This window comes from Lepidochelys kempii, chromosome 3 (assembly GCF_965140265.1).
Source record: "Lepidochelys kempii isolate rLepKem1 chromosome 3, rLepKem1.hap2, whole genome shotgun sequence".
Classification (NCBI taxonomy): Eukaryota; Metazoa; Chordata; order Testudines; family Cheloniidae; genus Lepidochelys; species Lepidochelys kempii.
The window spans coordinates 142105802-142128617 of NC_133258.1; the positions used below are offsets into that span (position 1 = coordinate 142105802).

The window sequence follows — 22816 nt, forward strand, 5'->3', positions numbered from 1 at the left end:
ATCACCTTCCTAACAGCCCCATGTTGACTAGTTTGGAATGTGAGGATGGGACCGGTCGCTTCCTAGCTTATGGCTGCCTCTGCCGCTTAGCCAAAGGCCTGAGCCTAAGAACAGGGCCTCAGACTGTCACAGTGAGAAAAGGCCCTTACACAGATCCTTTCTTGTATACCTCTATTATTAGCTAAGTGATAAGAATACACCTAAATTCTTGGCGTATAGGCCTTTACAGACAGGCCTGAATATCTATATCCTAACAACCTAATCTCCTCAGTCTCTGCTCTAGCTAGGACTCAAATTGTTCTCAGAGATGCAAGATCAGGCACTCAAACACAAAACCATCCTTCCTCTTAACAATAAAGCTACTGAAATTGAAATTATTTCGCCTACAGCCTGAGCAGTCACTTTGCTTGACTAGAGAAGGGAGGACTTGTGGCACCTTGGAGACTAACAAACGTATCTGAGCAGAAGCTTTCCTGAGCTGCCGCTCACTTTATGGGCTGCATTCAGGGGAAAATTTGGGCGGCGTCCGGAAATTCGGAAATCCACGGAAGGGGCGGGGCTGCAGTGGGCGGGGGGTCACGTGATTCCTTTCCTGTGGCTCGTTGCGGGCTGGCGTTGGGTCGCGCGCCCACCGTTCGCAGTCCCGGAGCAGCTCGCGCCAGCTTCAGCTGCTCGCGCGCCCTCTGTCTCTATGGCGACCCACGGCGGGGCGGCGGCGGCCGGGAGGCCCTACGAGCTGGTGGTGTTCGGGGCCTCGGGCTTCACGGGCCACTTCGTGGCGGAGGAGGTGGCGCGGGTGGCGGCCGGGGATGAACTGCGGGGCTCGCTGCGCTGGGCCGTGGCCGGCAGGAGCCGGGACAAGCTGGAGGGGGTGTTGGACAAGGCGGCTGAGAGGTTGGGTAAGGGAAGGGAAGAGGAGGGCGGAGGCCTGACGGGGGCTAAACAAACGGGGGACCCCGGCTTTTCACTTCCCCCCGTAATGCTCCCCCCCCATAGCCCTGCCCGGCCCCCCCTTCCCCTGTGGTGATAGTATCCCCCTCCCTGCCCGTGGTCCTGTCTGGCCTTCCCCCATGGCCCTGTGGTGATAGCAGTACCTGCTCCCCCCCATAGCCCTGCCCGGTACTCCTCCGCCCATAGCCCTGCCCCCCCCCCTTCCCCTGTGGTGACAGCAGTACCCGCCCCCTCCCCCATAGCCCTGCCCAGCCCCCCCGTTCCCCCTGTGGTGATAGTGTCATCCTCCCTGCCTGTGGCTCTGCCTGGCCCTTTCCCCCCCTCCACTCCCCCCCCGCCCCGCCATGGCTGTGTCCAGGCCCCCCTTCCTCCTGTGGTGATAGTATCACCCTCCCCCCACATGGCTCTGCCTGGCCCCTCCCCCCCCCGCCATGGTCCTGTCCAGCCCCCCCCTTCCCCTTGTGGTGATAGCAGCACCCGCCCCCTTGGCCCTGCTTGGTTCCCCCCCCCCCCCGGGCCCAGTGGTCCTACCTGGGCCCCCCCCTTCCCCCACCACCCTGGCGGGTCACCCCGACCCCTGTGGTGATAGCAGCACCCCCTGCCTGGCCTCTCCCTACATGGCCCTGCCCAGGCAGCCCTTCTCTCTGTGGTGATATCAGCATCGCGCCCCCTCTCCCTCATGGGCCTGCTGGGTCACCCCTTCTGTCTGTGGTTGTAGCAAAATCCCTCATGGCCCTGCGTGGGTTCCCCCTTTCTCCTGTGGTGATATCAGTATCTCCCCTTATGGCCCTGCCCAGTCACCCCTTCCCCTGTGGTGATATCAGCACACACAGCCCACATGGCCCTGCCTGGTCCCCTTCCCCCTGTGGTGGTAGCAGTTCCCCCCGCATGGCCTGGCCCCTACCCAACCTCCCCCCCCTTCCCCTTGTGGGCATAGCAGTAATTCCCTACAGGGATGGCAATGTCACTTCCCCAATGGCTCCTCATTTCCCTCTCCCCCCATGCAGATACCAGTGTCCCATGCCCCTCTCCACTGGTGGCTGGGGCCTCAAGAGCTCTTTTTCCTGTTTCAATCTCCTTTAACTCCTAACACTTTGGATGGAAGGGGCATCTGGGCACAAATGTTGGGGGAGCCCTCCTTCAAGCTCCTGTGGATGGAGTGGGGATCTGGGAGATCGGTCGCCACAGGCTGCTGAGCAGTCAATAAGATTTGGGCAGCCCTGCTGGAATGGGGTGGCCTTGTCATCTGTGTTTGGGGCCTTTGGGAGCAACTGTGATAGCAATTATTATTATTTGTAATAATAGTCATAGTCTACTGGCCCCATTAATCAGGCCAAGATCCCTTGCAACTGTTGTGAGGTTACACAGGGTGTTGCTGGTGTTTACCTCTGACACCACTGGGGTTTAATCTTCCTCTGCCCCACAAAATGGAGGGAGAAGTCCTAGTTTGTTAATGTGCTGGAAAAGGGTCCCGTTTCCTTCCTATCCTTGTTTCTATTCATACCATAAATAAGAATGGTAGTTAAAAGAAAGAGCTAGTAAATTTGATGAGGATAGTAACCTGATAGTACCAGGCTCCTCTTGTACACTTCTTTCGATTCTCAGGAAAACCAGAGCTAAAGTCAGAAGTTGGCATAATACTCTGTGATGTCAGTGACCCATCCTCCCTTGCTGATATGGCTAAACAGGCAGCTGTTGTTCTCAACTGTGTAGGCCCAGTAAGTATCAGTCTTCTAAGTATCAGAAACAAAATGGACAAACAAGCAATTCATATGCTGTTACAGACAAAAGGCGTTGGTATACTGTAAACATGTAATAACTGAGTATGCTGCCTTTTAAAGTCAAAACATGAGCTGCGAAACTCTAAAAATTAAATATAGTTTCTGGAATAAATAAATATTAATGAGATTGTGCTGCTGCTTCGGACAGTAAATTTGGAATGGCTGCTTATTGCACGTGAAGTATTGCACCATAATTGCATGTGTTTTGTTTAGAAAATAAAACCAGTAAAGACAATTTTATCTACTTTAGTATTAATGCAAAACAATAATAAAACAAATTTAGATTTATCATGTGCTCTACTCCTCCATTCTACGCGTCTTGGCAACACCTATCTTCCAGCTCTTGCCCTTTGATCTACTGTGGATGAGTTGGCAGAGGGAATTCTGCACCTGAAAATTTAAAGGGATACTAGCAACTATCAGACAACTATAATAGCTAAACATTTTTCAGACAGTAGTAACCACACCGATGTCTACAGCTGAAAGATTAAAGAAAACAGTTTTTCTGTTTTGACAGCACTTCAGGTGTGTATTGACTTTGAATGTTTCCCCAGTGTAATTAATTTTCCTTGTTTATTGCTGTGTGAGACTCACACAGCAATAGAAGAGAGAACATCTTAATTGAAATATGTAATATAAATCCACAAAAACTGGCTGAGGAATCTGAAATAGATGAGAACATTTTAATTGAAATATGTAATATAAATCCACAAAAACTGGCTGAGGAATCTGAAATAGATGTAGTGCCTGAAAGTACTTTGAAGTGTTTGTCTTTTAGATAACCAATTAAATTTCAAGTTGATGGTTTCCCTTTAAATTCCTCCAAAGAATGAGTTCAAGAATTTTAGGTCAGCATAGGGCAAACTCTGTTACATTTTGTTGACATATCCTAACAAATGGTAATGCCTAACCTACTGTGATGATTTAGCAAATCTGTCTGTAAAATTGTTTTATTGCACATTTGCCAAGTAAGATAAATAGCTTCCTTTTCTGTTTATAGTACAGGTTTTTTGGAGAGCCAGTAGTGAAAGCTTGTGTTGATAATGGCACAAGTTGTGTTGACATCAGTGGAGAACCTCAGGTATGTGGCATGAACAAACGAATGAATTACCGCTTGAAAACATCAGATGAATAATTTAGTAAAGACCGTTTTATTGAATATATTTGGGTCACATCTTTAGTTCTCACTGATATTCCTGAACAGGAAAAATATTTTCCAGTCTCTAAGCTGTGATTTTAAATATGTTCTTAGTTTCCCTTTCTTACTCTTAGTCAAGAGTCATTAGAAACAGTGTGGGACTGAAAATCAGGAACTCATGAATTTTAAATCTCAGCCTTGAATGTGATGTCATCTGGGGGTTTCAACTCTTGCATTATTTTCCAAATCATAAAATAGGAATATTAAACACTTGTTTTCCTACTTCACAGGGGTGTTGTAAGGATTAGTTCATGTGTATAAAATGCTTTGAGTACATACAGAAGTGCTGATTAATAATACTGAGTACAACTTTCAAAAGTGCTCAAGTGATTTAGGAGGCTAAATTCTACTTTAGAAATGATTTTAGCTAAATCATTTGGGAAATCTTGAAAATTCAAAATTAGTAAAATGTCATATCTTCTGGTAGGTCCCCTAGACATAGATTGTAACTTTTCTATAAGATGGGTTAATGGTCTATGCTACATATGTGAAATACCTAATCTTGCTGGAGATTAAGGTTAAAATCTTGGTAGAGTTGACTCATGGAATTGTTTTAGAAGAGATCTTTAAAATGGAATTCCTTTCTGCTGTGTGTGTGTGCATTAAACATTCCATGTACACTATTTTTAAGAGTAGGTATTTGGTCTGATGATCTTGATTAAAATGCTCCCTCCCTCCCAAATTGAGCAATGTAATATGTACCTAAAAGATGCCAGCTTCTGCATTTCAGTGACTCGGTATATGTATATAATCTTCCAGAACTTGGAGATGATAAAGATGCTATTAATGTGAAATATGGCTGATCAGATGTGGATAGATAAGAGGATAGATAAATAAATAGTAAAGGTGATTCTTTTCTCTCTTGTTCTGCTCCCTTAAAATAAATTATAGTTTGTACAGTTCTGTCTTACCAGAGTAATGATGCTTTAAAAAATAAAATCAAGTGAGATTTTAGGCCGCAATTCAACAGAACATTTAGGAATGTTCTTAAAGTTAAGCACATGAGTAGTCCCATTTACTTCAGCAGGACTACTCCTGTGCTTACAGTTAAACACATGATTAAATATTTTGCTGGTTTGGGGCTTAAAATCTCACTTGAAAAAATCCCTAGCCGTCATGGTAGTTTAGGACTGGAATAAATTGCCTAGGGAGGTTGTAGAATCTCTGTCATTGGAGATTTTTAAGAGCAGGTTGGACAAACACCTGTCAGGGATGGTCTGATAATACTTAGTCCTGCCTTGAGTTCAGGAGACCTCTCAAGGCCTCTTCCAGTCTGATGGTTCTATAATTCAAAATGATAAAATGTTCTGCTGGTTAGTGATATTAGCTCTTAATGGCTCATAATTTTCTTTGTGGTATTTGTGTAAAGGAAAATGAGGAAAGCATAATTATGCAGAATTAGTCACTGGCCTTAGGGGGTGGCCAGAATGTAACACTGTGTCTTCCACAGGAAAGAGAACAAACATAACTTTCACTGAAAGACCGGATTTAAAATATTTCATTACTGTGAAGTTAAGTGTTTCTGTGTGAGTGGCTTTTCAGTTGAGCTGTTCGTTTTCAATGTCCAAGATACATGTCTTGATTGTCTTATACTTTACACAAAGATGCTGTGAATATGTTATGACTAAAGAACATTGAATACTGTAAATAGATACGTGTGGACTACTGCTATACTGTTACCACCAGGTGGGACTTGTGTTATAAGACCATATGTGTATGATGTGGAGTTTTATGAATAAATAGACTTGTAAGTGAGACCTCTACCACACTTTATTTTATTTAGAATATAAACCGTACTACTTTGAGTGATGGTCTCTATATGTATTCCAAATGTGGATGCGCATGTGTGCCGGAGCTGGAGGTTTTTCAGCAGCACTGTCTGTTGACCTGCACGTGGTGATGTAAGGCTCCTTTCTAAATGAACCCAAAAAGGAGGAGGTTCTCTCTGTGTTATGGTTAAAGTTAGAATTTAGTTAATTTAGCATGTTTCCTTGAAGTTCAGATTACACCACAGTCCAGGATTATTTGTCTTAAAATGTTTGTATTTAATATTTTTCAGTTTCTGGAAGGAATGTATCTGAAATATAATGATAAAGCTGCAGAAAAGGGGGTATATGTCGTTGGAAGCAGTGGCTTTGACTCTGTTCCAGCAGATATGGGAGTCTTATACACCAGAGACAATTTGAAAGGTGATTTATCTAAGTGTGACCTTTATCTTGATAGTTATGTTGGGCTGAGATTCACAATCCTTGATCCTGGCTTGTTTGTCATGTGTTTATTGCTAAGGCTCAGATTTTGTCACAGATATTTTTAGTAAAAATCACGGACAGGTCATGGGCAATAAACAAAAATTCACTGAAGCTTCTGACCTGTACTTGATTTGTACTAAAAATATCCCTGACAAAATGGGGAGGGAGGAAGGTCCAGCACCCACAGTGGCTGGGAGCTCTTATTCTCTTGTGCCCCCACAGCTTCTGGGCAGCTGCAGGGGGGTCTCCCCCTCGCCACCCACAGGGGCTGGGAATCCGGAGTCCCCTTGTTGCCTGACTGTTAGGAGCTGCTGCGGGCCTGCCAGCAGCGGATGAGAGCTGTGGGGTTGCCTGCTGACCATTCCAGCCCCAGGGCAGAAAATGTCACGGAGGTCTCTGGAAGTCACAAATTCCGTGAAATAATCGTAACCTTTTTTTATTGCTTATGAGAGAGATAGCAGTAGATGTTGGAACCATCATATACTCTTTCTGTCAGTGTTCGACTGTCACTATTTTGTCTTTAAGAAGGACAAATGTGTAGAAGCTAGGCTGAAATGACTAAAGTCATTTCAGCTGTAAGTTGACCCCACTCTCAGTTATGGATTCTGTGTCCAGCAGAATTGCATTTAGTATACTGAATACCTTTCATTGTGACCTTCCTTTAAAGTGTCAACACAATTACTTAAGTGGCCCCACACTAATTATCTTGAAAATATATGCGCACATATCTACTGTCATAATTGCTATTAGCTAAAAGGATTTTCCTTAACATCTTAGTATACTAATTTTCACTTTAATAAAAATGAATCTGTATTTAGCAGTTTGATTAGCGAGAAAAATGAGTGTACTAATATATGGGAGTTTTTCTTGACATTTGTTCTTCCTCTTTTCTCTTTCTGATGTTGTTTAATGGTCTTGGGGTCTGTTTGGGCAATACCAAGGACCTTGGGGATGGGGGAGGAATATGTTTCTGACAGGGTACTGATATTGCCCATACAGCTCAAAATACTTTATAATATTAGTAAGAGTCAATCAGGTGGGGATACTTTTTTATACATTTTTAAAAGGTGGTATCTTGGCTTTAAGATATAGCAGACAGTAAACTAGGTTTGGGAGAGAAAATTTGTTTTGCTGTTCATTACAGAAAATTGAACTACTTAGCAAAATGTAAAATATATACAATAAGTTAGGTGCAGTGGAACAAGTTGATTTATAGTATGGCACTCAAAAGGGCTACCAAATTTTGTGACTTCATTTCTAAGTTTCAATAGCCTACATAATGCTTAATGTCAAAACAAAGGCGAAAAATGCTTTGGGCCTTGATGTTGTCTTTTCCCTTTTTTTAATTACTGAGCTGTCCTTTCTTTATATAAAACAAGGATGGGAGCTAGTGAGTGAGGATAATACCATACACACTCATAAAAGCACTTCGCCTGTGGTACTCAATGTGAGTAAAATAACCTTGGCTCACAATCTTACTAGTTTATTTTCCTTGGAGATAAAGTACTTCAATACTGGAGTCTTACTTTACTCTTCCTTCTCTGCTAGTGATATGAGTCCTCTGACAATCTGGATGTGTCCCTCGGTGGGTGAACTACTGTATGACTGCATATGCTATGAGCTACCTTTTTTTTATTCACTTTTTCCCCCATTAAAGGTACCCTAACTGCAGTTGAAAGTTTCCTGACTGTGAAATCTGGACCTGAGGTTAGTTTGTTTATATTGTCTTCTGAAATTGCATACTTATTAGCCACAAGAATACATAATATGAAAATTACGAAGTTTGTGAGACATCAGCTAACCAAATAAATATTTTTTACCCATAATCAAAATATCATATCCTTTGCAGTAGCTTTGCAAAACTGCCATGAAGCTACATCGGACCATGGAACAAGCTAGATGCCAGCCCTTTGTGGTAGTGATGAAAAATAATTGTATTGGTCTTGATGTGACTGAGAACTAGTCTTCTGATAAAAAACATTTATCATAGCAATGCTCATTTGTAAAGAGTTGGCAGGGAAAACATGTGCAAAATACATAACCTGAGCTGCTGTCAGCAGTGCCAGTGCCGATATATTTTTTTAATGCAGCTGGTCGTGCACGTAGACATAGTATGAGAAATGTTAAAAGTAGTAATAAAGAAAGAGTTTCCCCAGGCTGGATTAAACATTAGGTCAGGATTTTAGATAATGGAATAGTTAGTTTCATGGTATTTCACTAGGGTTACAGTATCCATGATGGAACCTGGAAGTCAGCTATTCATGGCCTTGCAGATCAAGACAATTTGAGGAAGCTTCGAAAACAGATAGGACACAAACCTCTCCCAATCATTGGTGCAAAACTAAAAAGAAGGTAGGAGAAACTTTTAAGACCAGAACTTTGTTTTGTTTTAATCTTTCCCCTAAAGCTTTATAATTATATTATATTTTAATATAAATTTCTAAAAGAAGGAATGTTTCCTGTCTGGTAAAATTGGAGGAATAACTTGTTTAAATAAAGGCTTAATGTATCTGATATTTCAATATAAGGTACAATAAGGGGGAAATGCATCAAAATTGATTGGGTTTTTTTGTAACATCACCTGTACTGAAAGCTTTATTAGAGAAACTGTTAGGAGTACCTTTTGATCCTAGATTTACCAACTTAATCACATTTCAAAAGCTATTACTGCTATGGAAGGACAAAAAGGACAAAAACAGGGAGTAAGTCAAATTCATCCCTTGGTAATGCAATTGACTTTGGTTTGTGGTAGGGATAAATTTGGCTCAGGTTTTTGGATTATTTATTACTTAAACCCAAAGGAAAGAGAGAGTATGGGGTAAGAATGCTTAAGGAAAATGCTCTATTTTTGTCCAAGTTCTTACAATTGTAAGTCAGTTTTACAACTTACTAAGTTTTGAAAAGAATAGCAATACAAGTGACATTACTGAAAGTGATGGAAAATATTAATGAATGTTTCTTTTGCCTTCAGAGGACTAGTGTTTTACAGTCAGGAATTCAGAGAGTACTCCATTCCATTCATGGGATCAGACGTCTCTGTTGTAAAACGAACTCAACGGTATTTGCACACAGATTTGCAAGAAACACCTGTAAGTTTGCTTTTATGTTTATAAAATCAGTGTTCTGTTGTGTTCTTTGTAGCGCTTTCAGTGGCATGAAGCATCTCTTCAAATCAACTATCTTCAGACTAGACTGGCTACAGATTTAGGGTTGCTAGAGAAGGGACAAACACATTGTCTTTTCTCTTACTAAGCTTCAGTCAAAGATCTTGTGGGAGCCTCATTTGCTCCTGGAATCTCAGCTGGCTGTGGTGTCCTAGTTTTTTTTTTTTTTTTAACCCTTTCCCACCCTGCAGTCTGTGCTTTGCTAGCAGGGTACCATCTTTCAGGTGTGGACCTAATGCCATTTCTTCATGAATCTTGTCAACTGTAGGCTAAACTACTTAACATGCTCTTTGCAGCTTGTCATCTTAGTGTTGTGAGCCATGTTGTACAGTACATAAAACAAGAACTCTGTACGCTGCAATGGCCTCCTCTTTGCTTTTGAGCGCAGATTAAGTTACAGTTAACCTATAAATCCCTATAGGGTCTGTACTGTGGCTATCTAAGAATGCTTCTCTTTATATATCTTCCATACAGATGAGATAGAGATGAACAAGTTCTTAAACTCAAACTTTGTGGGAAGGGTTTTCTCATTAGAAGTTCTTGACCCTGGAACTCGCCTCTCTTGTCAGTTCATTAGAGTAGGTGTTTGCTCACCTTGGAAAGTAGGGTAAAGTTAATCTTCTACTTCAGGTTTTTGCTGGAGGAAGGCTGAAGAGTGTTTCACTTATAACCCAACTGCTTCACCCAGTTTTACAATATTGTTTATGCTCTTTAGAGAAGTACTGGAGCAACTTTAAGTTTATTTCTGTTGTTTTTTGGACAGAGTCAAGTGTTGGACCTATATATAGTTAATAATTTTCATTCTAATTATGAAGTAATTTATGCCCAGAGGTTTAGGCGGTTAGCCCATATTACAAACATAAAATGTAACAAACTTTGACTCTAGCTCATTCCATGTGATTCTGCACTATTTTAAACATCTGTTAAGATTAGATACTGATCCATATTATGCATAGATCTTTATTATTTTAACATTACTTACAGCATTAAACACTCCTAAAAATAGCCTCTTTTCTAGTTTAACATCTTATAATGGTTTCCTCTGTGCATTAAGGAATACTGTCATTTCATTCCCTACTCCCTGCCCCCAAAACTGTCAGGTCTGTGTAGCGTAGCAAGTAGATTGTGATCAGGGGGTAATGCCACTCTTGATCTGCACCTGGTGTTTTTATTGATGTCTGTGGGATTTGGGTGTGCAGATTGAGGGCAGCATTAAGGTGAGAAATGCTCTATGTTCACAGTGCGTGGGTACTGAGCTTTACACATTTTTCTCAACAGGAGATGAGTACCAGCAGTCTCTTGAATCATTTAAAACAAAGTTAGTTTTGCTTGTGTTGAGGCAAAAAAAGATGGGAAATGTAGTTTTAAAGGAGGAAGAAAAGTAATGTGTGTCTGGCTTAAGATCTGTTCTGTGCTGTTCTGTTTATCGTATCCCCTCTCTACAGCTTGCACCACAAAATTATAGTTATTCTCCCCTTATTTTTTGTACTCACTGTGAATACTGAAAATGCAGCATTAGTCAGAGATGGTCGGAACTGAGTGTATGCGTATATCAGAAATGTTACAGCAGCACAACTGCAGCATTTCTAGTGTAGATACTTTGTATGGCGATGGAATGGGTCCTTCTGTTGCTGTACTAAATCCACGTCTCTGAGAAGCAGTAGTTAGATCAATGGAAACATCTCTTCTGTTGACCTAGCAGTGCCTATACCAAGGCTTAGGGAAGCTTCACTATGTTGCATAACGTGTGAAATTTTTCACAGCCTTGGGTGATGTACAGTACTTAAGTGACCTAACTTTGTAGTGTAGGCCAATCCTAAAAGTTGTTTGAAGGTTCTTCAGAATTTTTATGCTGTGGAATATCTTTCGACATCAGCACAGTGGAATAGTTTTTTTTGTCTTAGATAAGAGCTGAGAGGCGAGTAATTATTATGTAAATCTTTTACTGAAAAATTATCATTTTGTGTTCCGTTAGGTGCAGTATGCAGCTTATGCAACAGTGGGTGGTATTGCATCTGTTATTAAGCTGATGTTTGCTGGCCTTTTATTTTTTCTTCTTGTGAAGTTTAGCTTTGGAAGAAATCTCCTGACAAAAGTAAGTATTGTTTTTCATTTTTTAACATTTCAGACATGCTGGCCAGTTGCTTTTTCTAATTTAGTTTTGGGTTTTCTTCTGCAGTACCCAGAATTTTTCTCTAGTGGACATTTTACAAAGAAAGGACCAACACAAAAGCAGGTAATTTAATTTTTCATCCCCAGTTATACAGCATTTTGGTGTTTGCTTTTATTATGCAAATTACAGAGCAAGAGTCTAGAGTCTGCCACTTAGGGGTGTGTCTACACTGCAATAAAAAACCCATGGTAGAGACTTTAGGACATGGCTACACTTGCAGATGTAGAGCGCTGTGAATTAAACCAGCCCTCAGAGAGCTCAGTAGGGAAAGTGCTGCAGTGTGTTCACACTATCCGATTCAAGTGCACTGGCGTGGCCACATTGGCAGCTCTTGCAGTGCCACAGAGAGCAGTGCATTGTGGAAGCTATACTAGGATGCAAGTGGCTGCAACATGCTTTTCAAATGGGGCGGGGTGTGTGTGTGTTGTGTGTATGGGGGCGGAGAGTGGGTTTTTGGGGGGCTGAGAGCATGTCAGCATGCTGTCTTGTAAGTTCAGACAGCAGCACACCCCTCCCCCATGCACACACGTGCGCGCCTGTCTCTCTCTCTCACACTCACAGCAAGCAATATTCCACAGTAGTGGTTGCTTTGTCCTAGAGCAGATAAGCATGCCAGCTGTCGGAAACGGTGCTTTGAAAGGGCATATCCACATTCCTGCAGCCAATTCCAAAACAATGACAAGAGTGGCCACTTGACTTAAGGGGATTATGGGATGTTTTCAGAGGCCGATCGCAGTACAGTAATGCAACACTTCATTCACACTGACGCTGGGGTGTTTCAGCCAAGGTGCAGCAAGCGTTAAGCTTCTCGTGGAGGTGGATTACCAGCAGCGCTCCAGCTGCAGAGTCCAGGCGCTCGAAGTGCCTTGCCAGTGTGGACGGGTCATGAGTTAGGGTCTGAGGCTGCTTTAATGCGGTCTAACTTGCAAGTGTAGCCAAGCCCTCAGTGCCTGAGTTAACTGACTTGAGCTCTTGGGGCTAAAAATTGCAATGTAGGCATTCGGGCTGGAGCCTAGGCTCTTAAATCCTTCAAGGAAGGTTTTAGAGCCGAAATATCTACACTTGCTATTTTTAACCCACAGCCCAAGTTAGTTAATCTGGGCTGAGAGACTAGAAAAGTTGTTGGTGTAATATATATTGTTATGAAAAGGTATAAAAGATGAAGTATGCTTTCTAGATACAAATTGTTGTATTACATAAAGAAATGGCTACTCTGTAAATGAATGCACTTCTTGTTTTCTGCATTGCAGATAGATGGATCATCCTTTACAATGACATTTTTTGGTGAGGGATACTGTGAGGGCCAAGATCCACAACAGGGCAAACCAAATGTAAAAATCTGCACTCAAGTGAAAGGACCAGGTAAAGAAGCCAGAATGCTTTATTATGGCCATCTTAAAAATCCAAGGTCAGCTGTTTGTCATGTACCCCTCTTCTACTGACCATTATTTTTAGCATTGTAAAGAGTATTTGACTAAAGCTGGAAGCCATTGTATAGTTGCCAGCTGTTCTAAAGAGGCAGTGATGTTGGAAGGAAATCTGCTTGCGGGTGTTACGTAAGCAAGAAGTTAAACTGGAGAAATGAAACCACCAGATGTAAATAACACTACTACAATTAAAAAAATTAGCTTACTACCTTAACTTACGGAGGACTTCCATTTCATATAGCAACCTGGAATTTCAACACTAATTGCATCTCACTCTATGGTTATTCCAAGGCTCAACACAGCCATTGCTACTAACAAGCTACTTTTCCATGATTTTTTGGGAAGAGTGCCTGTGTACTGTTCGCAAAAAGAAAAGGAGTACTTGTGGCACCTTAGAGACTAACCCATTTATTTGAGCATAAGCTTTCTGGTCCACCTTGATTATCATACACATTGTAAGGAGAGTGGTCACTTTAGATAAGCTATTACCAGCAGGAGAGTGGGGTGGGAGGAGGTATTTTTTCATGCTTTGTGTGTATATAAAAAGATCTTCTACGCTTTCTACAGTAGGCATCCGATGAAGTGAGCTGTAGCTCATGAAAGCTTATGCTCAAATAAATGGGTTAGTCTCTAAGGTGCCACAAGTACTCCTTTTCTTTTTGCGAATACAGACTAACACGGCTGTTACTCTGAAACCTGTGTACTGTTGTTAATTTTGATGGAATATAATGGGCACAAAGAGTTAAAGTTGTTATATGACCCTGTCACTGTCTAATGTTAAATAAGGGTTTGGTATAGAGAGACCTTAACCTGCTTAGCATCATAGCAAACACATCATTAGAAATATTTTTAATCCTTTATTAAAGGTATAGATAAGAAGGAAAAAAACAGTTAAGGCTTTTATTTTAGGAACATGCCTTGCTCCCTTTCCCTCTAGCTCAAATGTTTTAAAGAAGGACTCCCCATCCCCCTTTGACAGTGTTTAGGTAGTAATAACTGTCTTTGGGGTGGGGGAAGTTAGTTGGGCTGTTGCTGTTCTTAAATCCAATCCCATTTCCTAAAAACAAAACACACACACACAAAAAAGAACAGCAAAAATAGAAAATACAGCTTCTCTCTAGTGTTGACTCACTTCCATTCTCACTACTGGAAAAGTACTATTGCACATGGTCTTATCGGCCACTCTAGGACCTGGCAAACTTGTACAGGTTTTAACTGCCTCTTGGTTACAATCTTACAGCAGTGCTGCAAAATATAGTCTATACCAGACTCTTATTAAGACAGAAGGAAAAAGAAGACAGACAAGAGAAGACATGTGAAGGGAAAGGAAAAAGGTACACATGGTGTTTGTAAAAGAAAAAGTCTTTTATCCCAGGTGGTAGATGGATTGAGGAAGCAGGAGGAGGTGATGTTATCTGGGTCCCTCTCTGGAGCGGGAAGATGAAGGCCTTGTTGTGTGTTATGGCAGATCCTGGTGTCCCATGAGACAGTGGGGGTGGAAGCCATGATGGCAAGTCTCTCTGCAGCTCTTGTTGTCACAGCTGCTTCTTGATTTCTCCTTCCCCCTCCAAAAAAGGCGTGATGGGTGGAATAACCCGTCCCCATATATTGTCCACTAGTTAGGCCTACTTCCAGAACAATACATTTTGATTTTCAGTCCCACCCGGCATGATATTAACGCTATCCTTGAGTTATATCAGTAGGCCTTTTTGTTTTTATTAATTCAGTCTGTCTCCTTTAGGCATCTTTTTCCATCAATATATGTTGTTTATGGCTTATTGTGACATTTTATGAACTTTTACTCATATGTCACAGTTGAGCTCACCATTAAAGTATATTTGTAGGCCTAATTACACCTCTACCCCGATACAATGCAGTCCTTGGGATGCAAATAATCTGACCGTGTTATATTGAACTTGCTTTCCCTCCCCCCTTGTTCCCTGACCACCCCCTCCAGAGACCCCTGTCCCTAATCACCCCCAGAACCCCAACCCCCCTGCTCCCTGTCTCCTGACTGCTCCGACCCCATCCACACTCCTCGCCCCATGACAGGCACTCACCGGCAGCGGTGGGAAGCGGAGCAACATGGCCCCAGCCCGCTCCACTCCTCCACCTCCCAGCTGCAGTGCTCCACTTACTGCTGCTGGTGAGTGCGGGGAGGTTGGGGAAAGGACATCCCCCGTACTCACCTTTGGCGGGAAGTGGAGTGATGCAGCCCCAGCCTGCTCCGCTTTCCTTGCCTGGCCTTAGCTGTGTCGCTGTGGGGGAGGTTGGGGAAAGGTCCTGCACTCATCTGGGGCGGGAAGCAGAGCGCTGTGGCTGGGAGTGGGAGGAGTGGAGCGGGCTGGGGCTGGGCTGCTCTGCTTCTGTGGCTGCTGGTGAGTGCGGGGGGGATTCCCTTCCCCCAAGCCCTGTCCCCAGAGCGACACAGCTGGGTGAGGGAAGCGGAGTGGGCTGCTCCTGGCCCGCCCGCTAATCCCCTGGGCCACTTGGGACTGCAGGACCCCCAAAAGTGCCCCCCCACAGCTGCCTCCCAGACCTGGGGAGGGGGGAGGAACCCCTGACTGCCCCCCAAGACCCTCTGCCCCTTATTCAACCCCTTGGCCCTGGCCCAGCACCCTTAACATGCCGCTCAGAGCAGCGTGTCGGAGCTTTACTGTGTTTTATGCGAACCCGCGTTATATCGGGTTGCGTTGTATTGAGGTAGAGGTGTATTACAACAGTACTACTTATGTAAATTGATTCAGTTTCTGATATTCCACCTAGGAAGTGAGAGACTAAGCAGCTAAAAGTGATGTGAAGAGAGAGTACTTCTGTGATTGTTACAAATTGGCCTCATGCCTTACTGTATAGTCATCAGTCTATAGAAATTGGACCCAACTGCTGGGTCCCATGTACTTCAAAGTTGACTGCGGTTGACAGTAAGGGACTCTAGTGCTCACTCCTAGGTACAGAGATTTTGTCTGATGCCCTTACTTGGGATGTGGGATCTAGCTGCCCTAGACTCTGAAACCAGTGCCTCAGAACTCCCAGCTGGCCTATGGTCACTCTGGGCTTCTAGTTTAATTTATTTTGGGACAACTTGGGAGGAAAGCAAGGAATACAGGTAACTTCTTTGCAGCTGAGAGTTACAAATCTTTGAAAAGAACAAAGTCCTGAGATGTACCTTCCCTGAGTCTCATCTCACCTTTTCTGTGTGTGTGTTGTCATCTCTTTCCTGCAAGTCCTTACTGCATGTCATAAATATAAAAGGAAGGGTAACCACTTTTCTGTATACAGTGCTATAAAATCCTTCCTGACCAGAAGCAAAATCCTTTCACCTGTAAAGGGTTAAGAAGCTAAGGTAACCTAGCTGGCACCTGATCCAAATGACCAATGAGAGGACAAGATACTTTCAAATCTGGGGGGCGGGGGACAGAGGGAGAACAAAGGGTTTGTCTGTCTGTGTGATGCTTTTGCTGGGAACAGATCAGGAAGGCAGCCTCAGAACTTCTGTTAAGTTAGTAAGTAATCTAGCTAAAAATGTGTTAGATTTCCTTTTGTTTAATGGCTGGTAAAATAAGCTGTGCTGGATGGAATGTATATTCCTGTTTTTGTGTCTTTTTGTAACTTAAGGTTTTGCCTAGAGGGATTCTCTATGTTTTGAATATGATTATCCTGTAAGGTATTTCCCATCCTGATTTCATAGAGGTGATTCTTTTACCTTTTCTTTAATTAAAATTCTTCTTTTAAGAACCTGATTGATTTTTCATTGTTCTTAAGATCCAATGGTTTGGGTCTGTGTTCACCTGTACAAATTGGTAAGGATTCTTATCAAGCCTTCCCCAGGAAAGGGGTTTTAGGGCTTGGGGGGATATTTTGGGGGAAGACGTCTCTCTAAGTTGGCTCTTTCCCTGTTCTTTGTTTAAAACGCTTGATGGTGGCAGCATATGGTTCAAGGACAAGGCAAAGTTTGTTCCTTGGGAAAGTTTTAACCTAAGCTTAGGGGGTTTTTCATACAGGTCCCCACATCTGTACCCTAGAGTTCAGAGTGGGGAAGGAACCTTGACATTGCACATGGAAGGGCCTCACCACTGCCTCTTAAATATGGTCTGTGTGCCATGTGCTCATCCTAGGAAGCTCCAGATCTACCAGTCATGCTGCTTCTCTACACAGGAGCCTGCAAGAAGGAGACTTTTAGTCCACAGGGATGGGCCCATAGTCAAGACCATCAAAATCAGTCACCTAGATTTCAGTCTTAATGATAGGGTAAAGTTGTAGGCCTAATTATTACAAGAGTAATTGTGAGCTCAACTGTAAAATGTACATGAAAGCCCATAAGTAAGTGTAAAAATAATTTACAGTAATAAATGTTGAAAGGAAAAGTTGCAAAAGGGAGACAGATGGAATTAGTACAAACAAAAAGGTCTACAGGTATAACTCAAGGTCTGTGTTAAGATCAGGCCTGCTAAACAAGAACTATGGAACCAGAAATCAGTGAACCAGAATTAGTATCAGAAACTAGGCCTAATTGGTGGACAAAATAATGAGGATGGGCTATTCTACCCACTGTTTCCTTTGTGGGTCTTTAAAGACAGCTTGGCTAAGAGCAAGCCTCACCATGTAGCTGCCACCTCCCACAGTCTCCTGGGATGTGAGGGATGTACTGGTCAGAGAAAGGGACCCAGATGACACCACCCCCTCTACAGCTCCAGCTGAATCCCAAACACTGAGGAAATAGGACCTGACTTCAACAGCAGCATCAGTCTCTAAACTAACTTTTTCTCCTGCAAAAAGTCAGTTATTACCATCTGTCTGCCAAACAAGGGTTTTTCCTTTAAATATTCTCTCAACTGGAAAAGGAGCATGAACTGTTGTTAAAATGAAAGCCTTACTTAATACTTTACAATTCAAATGCTTTAACTGTTTCCTTCATCTTTAATAAAAGGTTTAAAATTATGTTTAATGCTGTTTTTCCCCCATGGTACTAAACAAGCTGAGGTCTCTTGCTACTAAACTCTGATCCATGTTTAAAACTGTTTAATGTTGAACAGTGACTGGGTTGTGTTAGCACCTTGGGCTCTATATTTCATCTAATTATATACATCAGTCTTCAACAAGCTGTCACACACCTTACTGGTGGTCAACAGATAGAGATCTACTCCATTATCACATGTTTTGCAGATGCTGGCTATGTTGCTACGGCAGTAGCAATGGTTCAGGCAGGTGTAGCGCTGCTAAAGGATGCAAGTTCTCTTCCTAAACAGTGAGTCTTTATTTTCCTATGTACTGTATGTGTGCATTCAGACAGGGGCTCTTTTTAACCCCCTAGTTCTCTGTGCATTTAAAATGGAGCTGGAAAACGAATATCCAGGAAACACACAGTATGCTCCTTGTGTATAGAGTTATCCAATTTTTTTCTACAGAGATTGATGTGAGCTGTGTCTTCACAAAATCAACCACCTTATTAAGTTCTGGAAAAACCCCAAGCCAAGCAAAGCTTTCTATAACTCAGTGCATAATTATTTGTAATAACCAATCCTCACAATTTTAAATCACTTTAATTCTGATAACTGCATAAAATATTATCAGCTAAATTATTTGTCTTGTCTTCTGTAATTAGAAATGTGGACAACTAGCTTTTTAATTTTTAATTAGTCTTCCCCCTCCTACCTTGGGGCTGCTTCTCTGGCTGGCACAAAGGAGGTGTAGTAGAAGAAAAGCTACTGCTGCATCCTGGGCAGAAGCATAATTACAATTAATTTTTGGTTATTTGGGCCATTGAGATTTTAAATATTTATATAGCTATCAAAATAAATCACTTCTATACAAAAAAGTTACCTTTTGAAGTGCTTCAGGGCTGGCCATGCTGGTAGAGCTCTGTGTGAGAGCGTGCAGGAGATAACTTGTCAGTGATCCCTGCCTTCATGGATGGATTAGCATCAAGGGTCCTGGGGCAGCAAGAAGCAGAGGGAATCGCTGAAGAACTACTACTGGGTCCAGGACCCTGATGCAGCAGCATTTCCCTGCCTCCTGTTGCTTTGAGACCCCTCTCTGCTATAGAGATAGTCCATCCATGAAAGCAGGGGTAAGGGCAGGTTTGTGTCCTTAGACCAGGGGTTGGCAACCTTTCAGAAGTGGTGTGCCAAGTCTTCATTTATTCACTCTAATTTCAGGTTTTGTGGGCCAGTAATAGTCTAATATATAACTAAACTATTGTTGTATGGAAAGTAAATAAGGTTTTTAAAATGTTTAAGAAGTGTGAGTGCCACTGAAAATCAGCTCACAGGCTGCCTCTGGCATGAGTGCCATAGGTTGCCTTGGCTGTAAAATCCCCAAAATGAGCTTGCATCATCACAAGAGCTCCTGTTGCAGGCACCAAAATTCTGAGACTCTCAATTAATTCACAAGCATAAGCAATACTGTAGTTAAGACAAATGGTTGTATCTTTGGTAGTCAGGGGATAATTGATAATTAAGTACTCAAATTAGATACATTTGACCTATTTTGTAATTCATTTAACAGAGGTGGCGTATATACTCCAGGAGCTGCTTTCTCTAAAACAAAACTGATTGATCGGCTGAACAAACATGGCATTGAGTTCTCTGTTATTAGCAAGTCAGAAGCCTGAAGTTTCAAAATTAATTCCAAGGAAAACTACACTTGCATGAACTAACATACTAAGAGCTTATTCAGATTTAAAACCGAATAAAAACATTTACAAATCAGTTGTATTGTTGCTAACAATGGTATAAAAAAGGATTGTAGCATTTTGTGTAGTGAACCAGCTGATGTAAAGAGATTAATACTCCTAAACTATGTGGTTAGAGAAATTACTGCTTCAGCATCTATTTAGATGTCAAAAATTAATCCTGTATAAATATGAGCTGAAAGAGGTTAATGGGATGCATGTGTGTTTTAGGGCTGATCATTTTAATAGGTATTGGTAAATCGGGGGCAGTAGTTGGAGAGCTTTCAGCTAGCATAAGGGTAGGTTCTAGTTATCTGTCAGTCAAGGGATTAACTCCATTTACCACTGAAGGGCCTGGATAACAAGTGCCTTAGCTAATCAAGCCATTATTTATGACTGTTTAGGGGAAGGGATCACTTATTTGTGCTGTGGTCATTTTGTATGATTTGGTACTTATAAAAACAAGACTGGCCTCAACTTCTTGTAATTCTCCATAACTTGCTGTAATGGGCTTAACTCCTAGAAATACGGAGCTAGACTTCCCTAGTGTAAACTGAAAAACAAGAACACATTAGGAGTAGATGGAGTAATTAAGATAAAGACAGTTGTTAATGCAGGTCAAACAAGGCTAACAAATTAACTTACATGTTATGTGAGTGCAGAAGCTATGAGGATAGGCGCTTCATAGTATAAATCTTATTCATGTGATTCTAGAGATGTGGAAGGAAATACTTTTGTAACCTGAATTTTGACGATTTAGTATGACAAGCAAGCAGCTTTGGTCTGTCTTTGTGTATAGTACAATATGTGACCTACAGCAGTGAAAATTACCACATTCTAAAATTGAAGTCTTTGTACAAATTATCTGGGTAATTAAACAAGAAAGCTGAGCTGCTTGGTCTTCCACCAAGTATGGATTAAGCTAAGCCTAACTCTTTATGCTTTAAGGTTGTGGTTTAGCTATCCACCTACAAATGGCAGACTGCAAAGTTAATAAGTAATTAAGTCACTATTGCTTAAGAACTGCTTATGCTATGCTTTCTCTCTTCTTTTTAACTATAAGAGCAACATCATTTTTCAATCTGCATATGCTAGATTCAAGCTGCTCCCCAAAATCCTTCAACATGTGTGATTGTCTCTCTGTAAAAAGATGTAGCATCTGAAGGTTATCTTCTTCCTGCAAAAGACCAATAAAATGAATGAGTACATATTGGACTCAGTGTGCATGCTATTTTATATATCTTTTCCTCATGGATGTCTTAGAGTGGCATGGTGGTGATTAAGGCAATAACTAAAAAATAGCAGGTAATAGTTAAAACACCACTAAATTCTCTCTAAAGCAGAAAGGATGGGACAAATCACAGTTAAATTGAAAGCTAGAGATGGATTCATAGTAGCAGTGGTGTTGCCTGTTGAACAAAAATAGCACACAGAGTTGGGAAAGGTAAGTAGGAGAGCAGAACAGGTCCTCAAGCTAGAATCAGCAGCAGTGAGTGGTGTTGAAGCTATGCAATGCTTTTCATCTCTCCAGGGATCTCCAGATTGCACTACTTTCACACCTCCTCCCCCAAATAAAGATCAGTTTACGCACACAAATTAATAGCAGTGATGTAGAGCAAGTGCATTTCTACTAGTTCTTTATCGCCAAAATAGGCTCCTGACAAATACATTTAATATCAAAACACTGTACCAACCTGTTTCTACAAGAAATAGAAAAAAAACCTCACACATTTGGTCAAAATAGGTACAGACTTGTATGTATATTTTCCTTTGGTACCCTGTCACACTGGTACTAATGACCTAACAACTTCTATGCACTGCATTTTGAAAACAAATGACTTGTACTATGCCTGTTTTCCCCTCATCATACATTTTTATTCTATGAGCAGAAAAGATTAAATGACTCCCTTTTACAGTGTCTGTTCCTACAGAACAAACTTTAAAATGGAGAAGTGATCATTTGCTTTATTATAATGCCAACCCCACTACCAAAGGCTCCTGTACATGGATATAGTAATAGTTTTCCATATAGCAATACACATTTAATTCCTATTATACAAAATGCCTACTTCTGAACTCTCCTGTTCAGACTGCAAAACATCTTTGTATCCTAGTCTGCATGGGTCCTCAGCATTTGAGCAACTATAATTTAAAAAACAAAATGAAATTACTGCTCCTTCTGCAGATAGAACACTGAGGATTAGGATCAAATGTAAGAGAAATTACTGATAGTTATTTGCAAGGAGTTGAACTAGTAACAGGCTGGTAGTTGCTACATCTGTGTTTTGTCCCCTTCAGAGTTTGGTGTTCTTGTTTCAGAATGTATAACAAAGGTCTAAAAGATTTCTTACGTTAGAAATTCAGCTCGTCTACCCTGTTAGACTCTATGGGTGATTTAAGTTACATTTAATGCGAAAGACTTAGAAGGCAAAGATTTTTCCTCAGTTCAGATTGGAAAAAAAAAACTTAGTCTAATGCTTCTTTCCATTCTCAACAACTAAAGTCCATAACAGACTGTTTTTTAATGTAAATATACACACAAAAATATCAAAGTAGTAAAAAAGGCCCCACACCCCCTCCTACCCATTTCAGGTCACCCCTGTTTTATTCCTAATGTTGTGCTGAAGTACAGTACATGTAAAATGAATAATTACTGAGTCACAATGAAGTGACATGAGTTTGCTTACTCACACCTGGAGTAGCCCAGAATCTTGATTAAGCTGCTGTAAGGTACACAGTGCTGCCAGAGCAAGTAGCGATCTACCTATCTTGATCTTCAACCTTGTGATAACACAGATATTGTATTCCCCTCCCCTATTTACTTGCAGAGACTCTTATAGTTGCTATAGAAGGTGTAGGTAAGATGTGATGTACACATAACTAGTTATGAAGAACTGAGAAGGAGCAACCACACAAGGTTAACTGAGCAGCCCGAGGGAATGCACTCTGCATCCAAGCCTTACTGTAGGCAGAGTAAGACAGCTACAAACCTGTGGCTGGCAAGGAGCTGGGAGTTGTGGGCCCTTGAGTGGAGGAGCTTAGGCAAGTGAGCAGTAACAGCAGTTGTTGTGGCCTTGATAAGGAGGAGGAGGAGGAGGTCAGGGAAGCCTAGAAGCATCAGGCAATCACTGTTGGTAGCAGCTGCCATTGACAGAAACAGGAGATGTAAAAAAGGGGTGATCCTGCCAATTGCCAGTTTTCAA

The 22816-nt window shown here is 41.8% G+C and overlaps 2 protein-coding genes across 4 annotated transcripts in view; one reads left to right on the forward strand and one right to left on the reverse strand.

The window, feature by feature from the left end:
* Positions 1–588: 588 nt before the first annotated feature.
* Positions 589–20821, forward strand: SCCPDH (saccharopine dehydrogenase (putative)). 3 transcript variants are annotated; one of them, XM_073338316.1, is made up of 12 exons: positions 590–899; positions 2557–2669; positions 3733–3813; positions 5990–6119; positions 7837–7886; positions 8401–8531; positions 9151–9268; positions 11319–11438; positions 11523–11579; positions 12767–12924; positions 18107–18188; positions 19448–19538. In XM_073338316.1, exons 1-11 carry the CDS (start codon positions 692–694, stop codon positions 18183–18185), a joined length of 1245 nt encoding a protein of 414 aa, XP_073194417.1. In that variant the 5' UTR covers positions 590–691; the 3' UTR covers positions 18186–18188; positions 19448–19538. The 3 variants fall into 3 exon arrangements, with proteins under 3 accessions (XP_073194418.1, XP_073194417.1, XP_073194416.1); XM_073338315.1 differs by having other exon boundaries at positions 591–899; positions 12767–12878; positions 19448–20821; XM_073338317.1 differs by lacking the exons at positions 18107–18188; positions 19448–19538 and adding an exon at positions 14184–14627 and having other exon boundaries at positions 589–899; positions 12767–12878.
* Positions 20641–22816, reverse strand: part of LOC140908810 (kinesin-like protein KIF28) — a 62415-nt gene continuing 60239 nt past the window's right edge. The window contains exon 23 of the mRNA XM_073336682.1: positions 20641–20790. Coding sequence (XP_073192783.1) covers positions 20641–20790 — 150 coding nt within the window. The remainder of the gene's footprint in view (positions 20791–22816) is intronic.